Here is a 12184-nt window from a genome sequence, read left to right on the forward strand (position 1 = left end):
CTACTTCATTGGCTTTCCCATTGGTGTGGCCTTAACCTTTGCGGCAAAAATGGGCATCGTAGGTAAGACTTGTATGTTTGGCAATCAAAATGTGTCATACGAGATTCAGGAAGGCTGCTGTTGTTTCTTGAACAGGTCTTTGGACAGGACTTACCATCTGTGTGCTAATGCAGGCTATTTTCTTACTCATATATTTACACAAATTTAATTGGGAAAAGGCTGCTGAAGAGGTGCGTAATTACATTTCCCGAGAACACAAATGTGACACGGAATTCAAGTGATTTTAACATGTTTGAACATCTCTGATCAGGCGAAAATTAGAGCCGGGGTCAACTTTGAAGACACGGTCATGATGGAAGATTGCAAGTCAGGTAAGTCCAGGTGTACAAACTAGTGATGGGAATCTCGTAAGGCAACATTATTCCAGTAATATCAATGTTCATAAATATAGCATCATGTAAACGTAATATTCTGCATACAAGAAAGAAGGTAAAAATGGAACAAAACAATAACCGCAATCTTGTGATATTTCTAGATTTGTCTGTTCAATAAAATGATTGCATGATGTTTAATGAATAATTTTTCAGTAGTCAGAAAGAAAATCACATCTTTCCACACACAAATGACAGTATTGTTGTTACAATATATTTAGTAGCAGAAATAGGAATCAATTTTTGAACATTTTCAAGTGGACTCGAACGCGCATAAAAACACCATGTAACGTACAAGTCCTCTTTTTACTGTATGGTCCTCTTCATTTTTAATGATAAATATTAGGGCCTGGCCGATATTAGCTCTTTTACAATCAGCAAAAATATTTTCCTTCGTGTTTTCTTTTTCTTTTTTGTTGATTAAAAAAAAACATGAACACTCACAGTACAACATAAAGATAAAGACAAAGATAAAGACGTTAAAAAAAACATCTCAACAAATAAACAAATTAAAGGTAACATTAAAATTAGACAAATAGTAAAGGACAAAATATTGAAAAACAGTCAAATATACTGCCCGTAATTCTTTATTGTTGCAAGTGTGAAGGGATCAAATCAAAGCGGAATTATTCATCTTATGTATATTTTTTAATTAATCGGCCGATTAATTGCTTATCGGAATTGTATTCTGCCAAATCGAATCGGCATCGACCTAAAAAAAATCCATAATGGTTGGACTCTTAACAAATATGACATGCAGCGAGGAAGTAGCTGAGCAACCATCCATCCATCCATTATCTATACCGCTTATCCTCACAAGGGTCGCGTGCTGGAGCCTATCCCAGCTGTCTTCGGGCAGTAGGCGGGGGACACCCTGAATTGGTTGCCAGCCAATCGCAGGGCACACAGAGACAAACATCCGCACTCACAATCACACCTAGGGGCAATTTTAGAGTGTCCAATCAACTTACAATGCATGTTTTTTGAAATGCGGGAGGAAACCGGAGCACCCGGATAAAACCCACGCAGGCACGGGTAGAACATGCAAACTCCACACAGGCCGGAGCCGGGATCGAACCCACGACCTCTGAATTGTGAGGCGGACGTGCTAACCAGTCGCCCACCGTGCCGCCTAGCTGCGCAACCAATAATTTTTAAAAATTAACCAAACATGTTTTCATAAGCAGATAATGGAGATGGATTTACACAACATGGTGTCTGAGATCATATGAAAAAGTTAATGTCACCATTAAGTTGCAACTGCACATACTTGGTTGTTGGCCTGCAACTGGATCAATATCTCATTCTTGAGTGTCATTACTTACTGTGTATTGAGAGATTACAATGTGATATATCGTAATATCAGTATTTTGTCCCTGCCCTAGTATGAACTGACCCAAATATTTTTATCTGTGAACTGTTTTATGAAACTAAAGTCGTATTATGAAATCTATAGAGTCAAACACCAACCAGGGGCCAGTTACTGGCCCTGCATCCAGGTGTGAGAGCGCCGCAGAGAACCAACAGATTCCAGACCAGCGTGAAAGTGCAACCACCGTAGTCGGCGATGTTCTCACAGTCACACAGCTGCTTTTACGGCGTGGCTTGGTTTTACTCGTCATGGTTGTCATCTTTGCAGTTGGAATCGTTGCCAGTCACTTCCTTGTCAAACTGCTGAAATGAGTCTTGTGTTGGTTTGTAAGTGACAGTCATCAAGTGAACACTGGAGGAGCCAATAGTGGTTTCTTATGACTTTTTTTCTAATGTAGTGATCTCTCATGTCTTGAGTAAATGATCATGATCAGACCCACGATCATAAAGGTCTCAATAAGTACCGTATGTAAAAGCAACTGCATTGTATTGCTGTAGGTTAATTCAGTCATTACTTAATGTTAATTTAGCCATGCAGTGACAGGTTTTGTCAGAACCTGCAGGTAGGTGGATCTTAAACAAAAACAAAGCACTCCGACTCACCGACTGAGAAAGAAAAGACACTCAAGCGCTGTGAGGGTGGACTGCAGCGTGCCTCCAAACAGCAATGATGGGAGCCATTCTTTATTCAATTCTTGCAAATGAGAAGCAGGTCCAAACTCGGCTTGCAGATTCAATGGATGAGAGTGTTGAGGTGATTTCAAACGGGGATCCAATATGAAAATATGGAACTTGATTGCCAAAGATGTTTTTTGATATAAGTGCTGTTCCTTTTTTTTATGCTCCCTATGTATTACAGATATGACGGATATTTTCCAATTCTTGACAACCTACTGTGCCTAATATTGTGCAACATTGTATTTTGCAAAAGAAAATATTGTTCTCATGTTCAGCATTTTCTTCAATAAAGTCCAGATTACGATAGATGCTGTCATAACTGCTGCTGATTTAAAAAGGTCATGACTGTAAATTGCATTGACTTTTTTTTCTTCATTTTCTGGCAGTTGTGTCAATTGATCACCTGTTTGCTGTGAAATTTGCAGTAATGACAATACTTCAAAAATTGACGGGTACGATTGAAGTTCAATCACATAGATGTTCCCCTTCCTTTTGTGATGTTTTGGGAGTTTAGAAATCTTGCATGCATTCAGATTTTCTTTTGAATAATTGCAGTCCGAACGATAGACAGGCAACTAAAATCAACGGCTTGGACTGATTAGGTGTTGCTTGGAATCAACAATGTTCTTGGGATCTAAATATTTTTGCATAATAAAACCTGTGACAGCATTAAGGGTCCACCAGGGCGAGAGGAGTCTTTTTACACCAGAGTTTCAACAAAATCAATGTTTATTAACTTTGTCACGTGCCAGTACGTGGAAAAAGTCAAGTTGGCAAAGGTATCAATTAAGATTTTCATAAATTACAAAAAGTTCCAACTAAAGTCTGTTCTCACAAGTTCAAAAGTTCACTTTCCTCCACGTTGATTAAGTTGCTCCCTCATGCTTCTGTCCAGTCCTTTCTTTGTTCTTTTTTTTTTTCTCCCATTGTCTCGGCTCCTTGGTTTTTATATCTTCTCCCTGCCATCCAGCCACACCAGCTTTAATCAAGGGGCTTAAGCAGCTACACCTGTTGGGGTTGTGAGGCATGCTGGGAAACGTAGTGCCAGCACTGTCGGCCATTTTAGAGTGTAAAGGGTGTAGTGGAAGGTAGCGTCCCTCCACTACACGCCCCCTTGTCAGGGAATCAGGGCAACTGAAAGTATCATGTTGCAAAATGTGACAATATATAGAGTTCCTTCCAAAAATATTGGAAGGGCAAGCTCAATTTCTTTGTTTTTGTTGTATATTGAATACATTTGGGTTTCGGATCAAACGAAGAATATGAGACAAAAGTTCAGAATTAAAGCTTTTATTTCATGGTATTTATATCTCGATAAACAACTCATGAGTTTGAAATGCTTTTCCAGGCCTCTTTCAGTTCTACTTTGTTTCTATGGGGGTTCTCCCTCCAGTCTCCTCTTCAGGCGGCAAAATGCAGGCTCGATTGGGTTGAGGTCAGGTGATTGACTTGGCCAGTCTAGGCCTTGTCAACATGTAGCCGGGCTTTTTTTAAGACAAATATTTCACCATCCCTGTGTAGGAAAAAGTTTCCATCCACACTGCCTCGTTTGTTTCAAAAACCGCATCCACACCAAACCACCTAAGTGTGTTTTTAAGCGCATTTACAAGCATGTGCGTTCATGAACTATGGCACTGCTCGATGTGGATTGCTTCCCTCACCTGTTGATATTCCCCCAAAATTTCAACAGTCTCCGCAGTGCTTATGCTCTCTGGCTTGCCGATCCGGAGGTCTAATGGTTGAAGGCAGAATGGGGGATGAATATGTTTTGTTGTGATATATTTCTCCACTGTCTTCCTTGCTAACATGAACAAGAACGGCAGGGTCAGTTTTCAGCTCATTCTTTATTCATCTTCTTCCGCATGAACTAAAGGCCTATATAAATACAAAAATATTTAAACAGGTCAGAAAGTAAATATCATGTACTCAACCACAATATAATATTGCTGATGTTTTCCTATTTTTTCTCTCTCTCATTCAAGCACACATGATGCATGCACCTGTGACATATTGAAACCGACTAACGGAGTAACTAACTAACTAACTTTCCTAACGACTAATTATTACCTAGAAATGTAAAAGCTACCTTTCTGTGATGTCACGTGGATACTGGGTGCAGAGCTGGGAAAGCACGTGGCTTGCGCTGCGCGAAGAATACGGTTGTTGGGGAGGCGGAACAAAAACAAAAGAGACAGCATGGATAAAGTTTGTGTTGCAATGACAAAAGTGCGGTCACGACCGAAGCTGAATGACAGCGACGGACTGACGACGACACACTGGCTGACGGACGGTGCTAAGATAAGTATATGTCCGGTTAAAATCGTCCACAGAGATATCCGTGAATCCCCACTTTGGCCGGAGTTTTCAGAAATCTTTGTTTTTTTTAATGAAAATAATCTCCGGGGACGTGTGGATGACAGAGCGAACCGCAAAAAAATATCTCCCGTTTGCAAAATACCCGGCTCGGTGTAGACAAGGCCTAAAACCTTCCATTCTTCCTCTCCCACTGGTGAAGTGCTGTTCCAGAAGCAGTCATGCAAGTCCGAGCCATGACGTTAACTCAAACGTGCCTCACAGATGAGCTCGTGTCATGTTTGGATTTTCTCAGTATTTCTGTGTCTGTCTGGTCAATGATTATTGTGTCCACCTGTGTGCATTCCACCCCCTAGTGTTAGCCAATCAGCTCCCTCCTACCTTGTGTCTCGTCCAGGTGTTTCTCGTTGTCTCGTCAGTACGCAGTTCCTAGTTTTCGTTCAGTCCTTGCCGGATCATTGACGCTCTCATGTTTTGTTTCTCAATGTTTCTTTGCCACTTTGAGTTTTGGACTTTTGGACTTCGAACAGTGGATTGTGATAACTTCACCCTGCCCTGTGAATGTTGGCTGCAATGTCGGTGACTGTTGTCTTCGGATGTTTCTTCACAGCACTCACAATGTTTCTGTCAACAACTGCTGCTGACACCTTTCCTCGACCTGTTCGATGTCTGTTGCTCAGTAAACCAGTAGTTTCTTTCTTTTTCAGTACATTGCAAATTAAATGGACAGATTTATTAGCTTTGCCCAATGTTTGTGGAATAGTTCTTGTTATAAATTCCTCATTACTGCTTTGTTTGCACATGCATTGTTTGCTGTTTAATTTGTGTGCTTTAGCACCAGGCATGTTTCGGGCAGCTAATGGGTCCTCTTTGTTTTCGTTGATTTAAGTCGGGCATATTGTTGGACAGAAAAAGGGTCCTATCGAGCCCGTGGTCTGTTAGCCGTTAGCGATTAGCGGCAAACTCGTGCGGTTTTTGCGGTGGTGTGTATGCGCCGCGATGAGCGAGCTGTTATGTTCTGTGAAGTGGATTGAAGTGCGATTAAAGCCAATTGTTCTCTGCCATCGTGTCCGGCCACGCTTTTGACTCGAGCGACTGTTTGGATGAGGTGCTCCTGCGAATCTCCCTATATTCACCGACAGTCCTAGCTCTCCGCAACAGTTCTGGTCAATTTCCCTCTTCTCCCATCTTCAAAATGGTTTGCTTTTCTCCAGTGGACAGCTCTGTGGTCTTGTTTTTAACAGCAAATGCATCTTTCACACGTGTGAGGACCAATGTTATTATCGTAAACGAAAACGAACGAAATAACAAAAACTAAATTAAAAAAAACATTTTCGTTAACGAAATAAAATAAAATAAAACGATAACCAACTAAGACGACATTGTCTGCTCACAAGACTAACTAAAATGAACGATAATCGTAGCGAAAATACAATTCGTTTTCGTCTTTGTAAGCATTTGTGATCATTCAAAATGTAAAACACGGCACTGGCGGTTTTGCAACAGTTGTACAGCCGTACGGCGCCTCGACGTCTGAAGTGAGGTAATGCGTTTACAATTAGGTCTGATAAGATAAGATAAGATAAGAATGCCTTTATTGATCCCACAGTGGGGACATTTTCATTGTTACAGCAGCAAAGATATAGGTCACGCAGGTACGGCGGCATAATGTAGCCATTAATGTATAACATGGACGGCAAACATTCGGGATCAAACCTATGTAGATATAAGCAGTAACATGTGCATATACACATGTATATACACACCAACATACATCTACATAAAAAGTATGAGGAACACTCATTTTGGCCTGTACATAGTACAGAGGAAAAATACTCTAAGTAAGTAACAGTGCTGCAGTGCTGTAGTGAAATGTAAGGAACAGCATTGGATAAAAATAAAACTAGACTAACAGTAGTGGGGAATGTTGAGTATTGCACGGTATTACAGTAGTGGGGAATATTGGGTATTGCACGATATGAGCTCAGGTGCAGGACTGCACAATTGCACTAATGTCCGCCAGTTTGTAGAGACTACACAATGTTCTTGTTAAAGAGTCTGACAGCAGCAGGCAAGAAGGAATGGCGGAATCTCTCCTTTGCACAGCGAGGGTGTAACAGTCTGTCACTGAAGGAGCTGTGGAGTGCTGTTAGGGTGCCCTGGAGGGGGTGGTCCGGGTTGCCCAGCATTGATGACAGCTTGGCGAACATCCTCCTGTCCCCCACCGAGTCCACAGAGTCCAGGGAGCAGCCCAGGACAGAGCCGGCCCTCCTGACCAGTTTGTCCAGCCGCTTCTTGTCCCGGGCTGAGACGCCGCCTGCCCAGGTGACCACTCCCTGAAAAATGACCGATGCAACCACCGAGTCATAAAAGTTCCTGAGGAGTGTCCCCTGAACCCCAAAAGACCTCAGTCTCCTGAGTAGGAAGAGTCTGCTGCATTTTCACTTTAGAATCAGCATTAATGCACTGCACTTTTCTTGGCCTTATTGCATTTAAGTTTAAGTGGACTGTTATGTTTTATTTGTTGATGGTTATTCATACATTGTTAGTAAGTTAATACATTTTCAAATGTTATCTTTATCTAAATAAATAACACTTGTTACCGTAAAAAAAAAAAAGCTGCACCTGACAAATACATCAAATTCTAAAAAACTAAAACTAATAAAAACTAAACTAAAATTAAGCGTTTTCCTCAAAACTAAAACTAATAAAAACTAACAAATCTATTCTAAAAACTAATTAAAACTAACTGAATTTGAAATAAAAAGTCAAAACGAAATAAAAACGTAACTAAAATGAAAAATCCTAAACTATAATAACCCTGGTAAGGACGGCCCACCGAGGGGCTCTCCGTCATCTGTCAAAACAAAATCGTTGATGCACGTCGTCAGCTGAGTAGATGTGTGAACAAGTTATACATCCTTTAAAAGCTGAGTTTCTGGAGATTTGAATGGTGCCCAACATTTTACAATGCAATCATATCTGCAGACTGAGTGAGCATTTATGTTAGAAAATCACAATTCACACACGAAAATGTCCAACTCCATCAAACATGGTCCCATTACGTCGACAAGTCAAAGTATTCCGGTAAAATAGTGAGTCCATGCCAAGCTTTACATCCATAAAGCCACGTTATCTGCAGCTGCAAACGTTACCAATTTCCATCAAATATCACTATTTTTGATGCATTTGCGATCGTAGCTTCACTTAGCATGAGCGGATTAGCCACGTACACATATCAAACAAAAGGCGATGTTGGTTTTTTTTTGCGTGTAAACCTGGCAAAACAACAGCAAAAAAAAAAGAACTACACCATAGTAGCATCAAAAAAAGCATAGCAGCCTTTTTTCCAAAAGTATTCGCAATGGGTGTACAGGTAACCCAAATGGAACACTTGGGGTTCACCTGTACCTTTCCTAGGGAAAAGATGTGTAAAATGCTCATGTTTTTTTTTTATTGTCAAAATTGAACTGGAACTTGGGGAGACCTCAAGCTTTGATCCTGTAGTGTTTTCAAGTCCTAATCAACATTCTAAATTCATTTTGTAGGCAGATTTTGTGAAAAGAAATAAGACGAAAATAAGATTCGCCTTTTTTTTCTGTTTTCAAACATCCATAGTTCAGTGACAGGAGCACTTACACAGATTCTGTTTGGGAGAAAAATTCAAAATGTTATCTTCAAAAAGAGACCAAAAAACTATGCTGATACTCCAAATGGTTCAAGCACAGCACCTTTTTTAGGCGTTTTTGGCAAAGTTGCCAAAAAGTTGCCCTCTGCTTAAAGGGTTGAAGCCAAATGAAAGCACTATGTAATATTTAATCAATCACTCTAAAAGGCAACACCAGAGCTGGTCATTTTACTAAAAAATGGTGGTCCATTTATCGCCTTACGCCTACAACCGGGGTACCCTTCCGCCGTCTGTTTATCCGCAATTTTATCTGGCCGGAAAAAATAGTACCCACCTATGGGCTGGTCCGCCTATGATTTTGGTCCCCCCCCCCAAAAAAAAAGCAGATTCTGAAAACAGAGAAGTGGAGCTTTGCATCAATACTACGCACGGGGGTGTGGAAATAGACGATTACATAGATGGGGGGGGGGGGGGGTGATGTGCTTCCAACTATTCTTAGTCCGACTATTTTTTTAAGTTTCCCGTCAACTGTTTATCGCCTACAAAATGGGCGTCCGTCATAGGCGGACCGGTCCGTCACACAGGCGGTTGCTCTGGTGTCTGGGTGACACCAGAGCAACAAGAAACACCCATCAGTCACTTTTGCTTACTTGAAAAGTGGGTGGCTTCATACAATCAAAAGGTGCTCTGTCCTCAGTTGTTCAACACATCGAGAGCTACCGTATTTTCCAGACTATAAGTCGCGAGTACAAGTCGCACCAGCAATCAAAATGCATCATAAGCGGGGAAAAAAACATATATAAGTCGCACTGGAGTATAAGTCGCATTTTGGGAGGAAATTGTGCGCTTGGTACACATCATTTCCACCGAGCTATGATGGTAACATTTAGCTAACATTCACACATGTAGCATACAAGAAGGTTAGTGTAAGAACTTTAAACTCACCAAAACGGTTGTAGATCGATTAAATAAGTCTTTTATTTATCCCCGACCATGTAGAATGTTTCCAAGTCTCCAAAAGTATTTATGTATTCGGTCGTAATTATGTCTTCGTCTCCCCTGTGCTCGGCTTCTTACGTGTGTGGCTGCATGATGCAATACTCCAGCCAGAGGCAGGCAACTACCTCTTTGTGGTTCATTCTTGTTCAACCATCGTCTGTAAGTAACTTAGACAATTGTGTGTAATGAGCATGCAACATTTATATAGGAGCTGAATTGTGGATGGTTGTGTTGTTGACTGAACATACTAATCGCTATCGCTAATTCTAATCGCGATCACGAATCGTTAGCATGTCTGCCTGTTTGTGGTTTATTCTTGTTCAACCATCGTCTGAAACTAACTTAGACAATTGTCATGTCATGTCATCTTCCAAACCGCTTATCCTGTACAGGGTCACGGGGAGGTGCTGGAGCCTATCCCAGCCATCAACGGGCGAAGGCAGACTACACCCCGAACTGGTCGCCAGCCAGTCGCAGGGCACACACAGACACCGTCACTGAGCAGGAATCGATCCCACGCTGCCCGCACACAACTCAGGCGTGTTTACCACTACACTATCAGTGACCCTTAGACAATTGTGTGTAATGACATTTACATACGAGCTGAATTGTGGATGATTGTAGGTTGTTGACTCAACATACTAATCGCTATCGCTAATACTAATCGTGATCGCAAATCGTTAGCATAGGCTTATCTTGTTCATGTCTATGAAAATACATGTGTATATAATGCATAGATTGGTAGTATTTTCTGTTTCTTGTGCAGTTTCACAATATAAACAGGCAACTTAGCTGCACACCTGGAGTTAGTGGAGTTTGTTTGTCAATCTTTAGGTGTTTGGATAAGCTGGCTTCCTCGACTAGCAAGGTTTTTAATTACTTTTAATTACTTATTTAACAAAACAATAGACTTTAACCGTTTAAATTATTCATGCATTTTAATAGCTTTTAGGATGTATCTTACGTTTCTTTATGTGGGTTACAATAACATGTGAAATGATATGCAAGTAATTGTCATGGCTTTGTTAGTGTTGACTTGTATTTATGATGTTTTGTCTCCCTCTGCAGGCGCTTTAGCGCTAAAGTGCCTGCAAAGGTAGGCAAAACAGCATAAATACAAGTCAACACTAACAAGCCATGACAGTAATAATGTGTTAATAATTTCACACATAAGTCGCTCCAGAGTACAAGTTGCACCCCTGGCCAAACTATGGAGGGAAAAAATGCGACTTATAGTCCGGAAAATACGGAAATACTATGAAATAAAAGCTGGAAATCTCAACTTTTGTCTCATTTACATCTTTTGATGTGAAAACCAAATGTATTGGGTATACAACACAAACAAAGACATTGACCTTGCCCTTCCAATACCTTTGGAGGGGATTATGGTTACTGTTTGATTTAATAGGAAAAAAAGGGTTATACAACTGTATGTTCTTAATTACTTCTAAAAGACTACTCCAGTCAATTTCACTGTATATCACGCCAATACATCAAGGTAATTTTTGTCAGGAGGAGGTCGAGAGCGAGAGAGATCGAGAGAGGGACAGATAGCGAGTGAAAGAGAGGGAGAGAGAGTGAGCTGGACAAATAGAGGGAAGGCAACGGCCCACGTGTGCTGCTGCAGGCGCATCTTGTGTAAGCCAATAATGAGGGTGACAGCAAAAGCGGGGCAAAAAGAGGGAGAGTTGAAACCTAAACAAGACCGGGGTGAGTTTTGTACGAAGAGTTTTTTTATGGCAGTATGTTACTGTGTACTGGTTTAAGTTGACACTAGCTAGTACACTATGTAGACTAGCTTCTGCCCGCTAATGCTATTGCAATGACTAAACAGCAATAAAATTATGCTAATTTATTTATTTTTTGCACAAATGTGAACTCTACACAAAAGAAAATGCAAGATGCTATGCAGTGCAGTATACAGCCAGGTCTGCTATACATTCAACATTATGTGTATTAAGGCAAATATTCCATGATATCTACATAATGAGATAGATACTACATACTCACTTGCCTCAGTTGCACTTGTTTAAACAGCACGATAATGGCGTCAGTTGAAATGTTTTAAGAGAGTAATGTGTCTGTTGATGATCGAAGGTTTCTTGCGAAAGTTCCCTCTCCAAAATCCTGAATATGCAACCTGTAAGTGAATATTTCTTTACTCAGATGTGTTTTGACATAATAAAATGTTGTTTTATTATTCTTTGTTTGTAGCTCAGTCACATGGTGCTACTCCACCCAGTTTTACGACACCACGCCTAGAACACCCACCTGCACCTCTTCGTCCAGTGGTCCTGTCCGAAGCATTGCAAAAAGAACATTCCTTAATCATCTGACTCTGATGACCAGGAGGACAGACAACTACAACATTCCAAAGTAGGTATCAAATTTAGTTTTTTAATAACTTAGAGATTATTTTGTTACGATGCAGACGGTCATTGTGAAACTGTAATAAGCAGAGCTGTGTGACGGACCGGTCTGCCTATCCACCTTTGATGGACGCCCATTTTGTAGGTGATAAACGATTGATGGGAAACTTAGAAAAATAGTCGGACTAAGCATAGTCGGAAGCACATTTTTCCCATCTATGTAATTGTCTATTTTCGCCCCACCAGTGCCCCGGCAATCTGGCAACGTGCCATGGAGCCCAATGTCACTCGGATGACATAATTGTTACTGGCCCAGACAAAGAGACACATTTGGCAAAGCTAGATGAAGTTTTGACAAGACTGGAGGAATATGGCCTAAAAGCAACCAAAAAGAA

The 12184-nt window shown here is 40.8% G+C and overlaps 1 protein-coding gene across 1 annotated transcript in view; it reads left to right on the top strand.

Annotated features, from left to right (window-relative positions):
• The window catches only part of LOC147145484 (multidrug and toxin extrusion protein 1-like), a 25432-nt gene extending 22646 nt beyond the window's left edge, over positions 1-2786 (top strand). The window contains exons 13-16 of the mRNA XM_086034613.1: positions 1-62; positions 136-230; positions 311-371; positions 1888-2786. The exon at positions 1-62 is cut by the window's left edge and continues 71 nt beyond it. Of these exons, the coding sequence (XP_085890739.1) occupies positions 1-62; positions 136-230; positions 311-371; positions 1888-2114 (445 nt within the window). The 3' untranslated portion in view covers positions 2115-2786. The remainder of the gene's footprint in view (positions 63-135; positions 231-310; positions 372-1887) is intronic.
• Positions 2787-12184: the final 9398 nt, after the last annotated feature.

Source organism: Filicampus tigris, chromosome 6, assembly GCF_054856515.1.
Source record: "Filicampus tigris isolate MCC_2025a chromosome 6, RoL_Ftig_1.0, whole genome shotgun sequence".
In the NCBI taxonomy this organism is placed as follows: Eukaryota; Metazoa; Chordata; class Actinopteri; order Syngnathiformes; family Syngnathidae; genus Filicampus; species Filicampus tigris.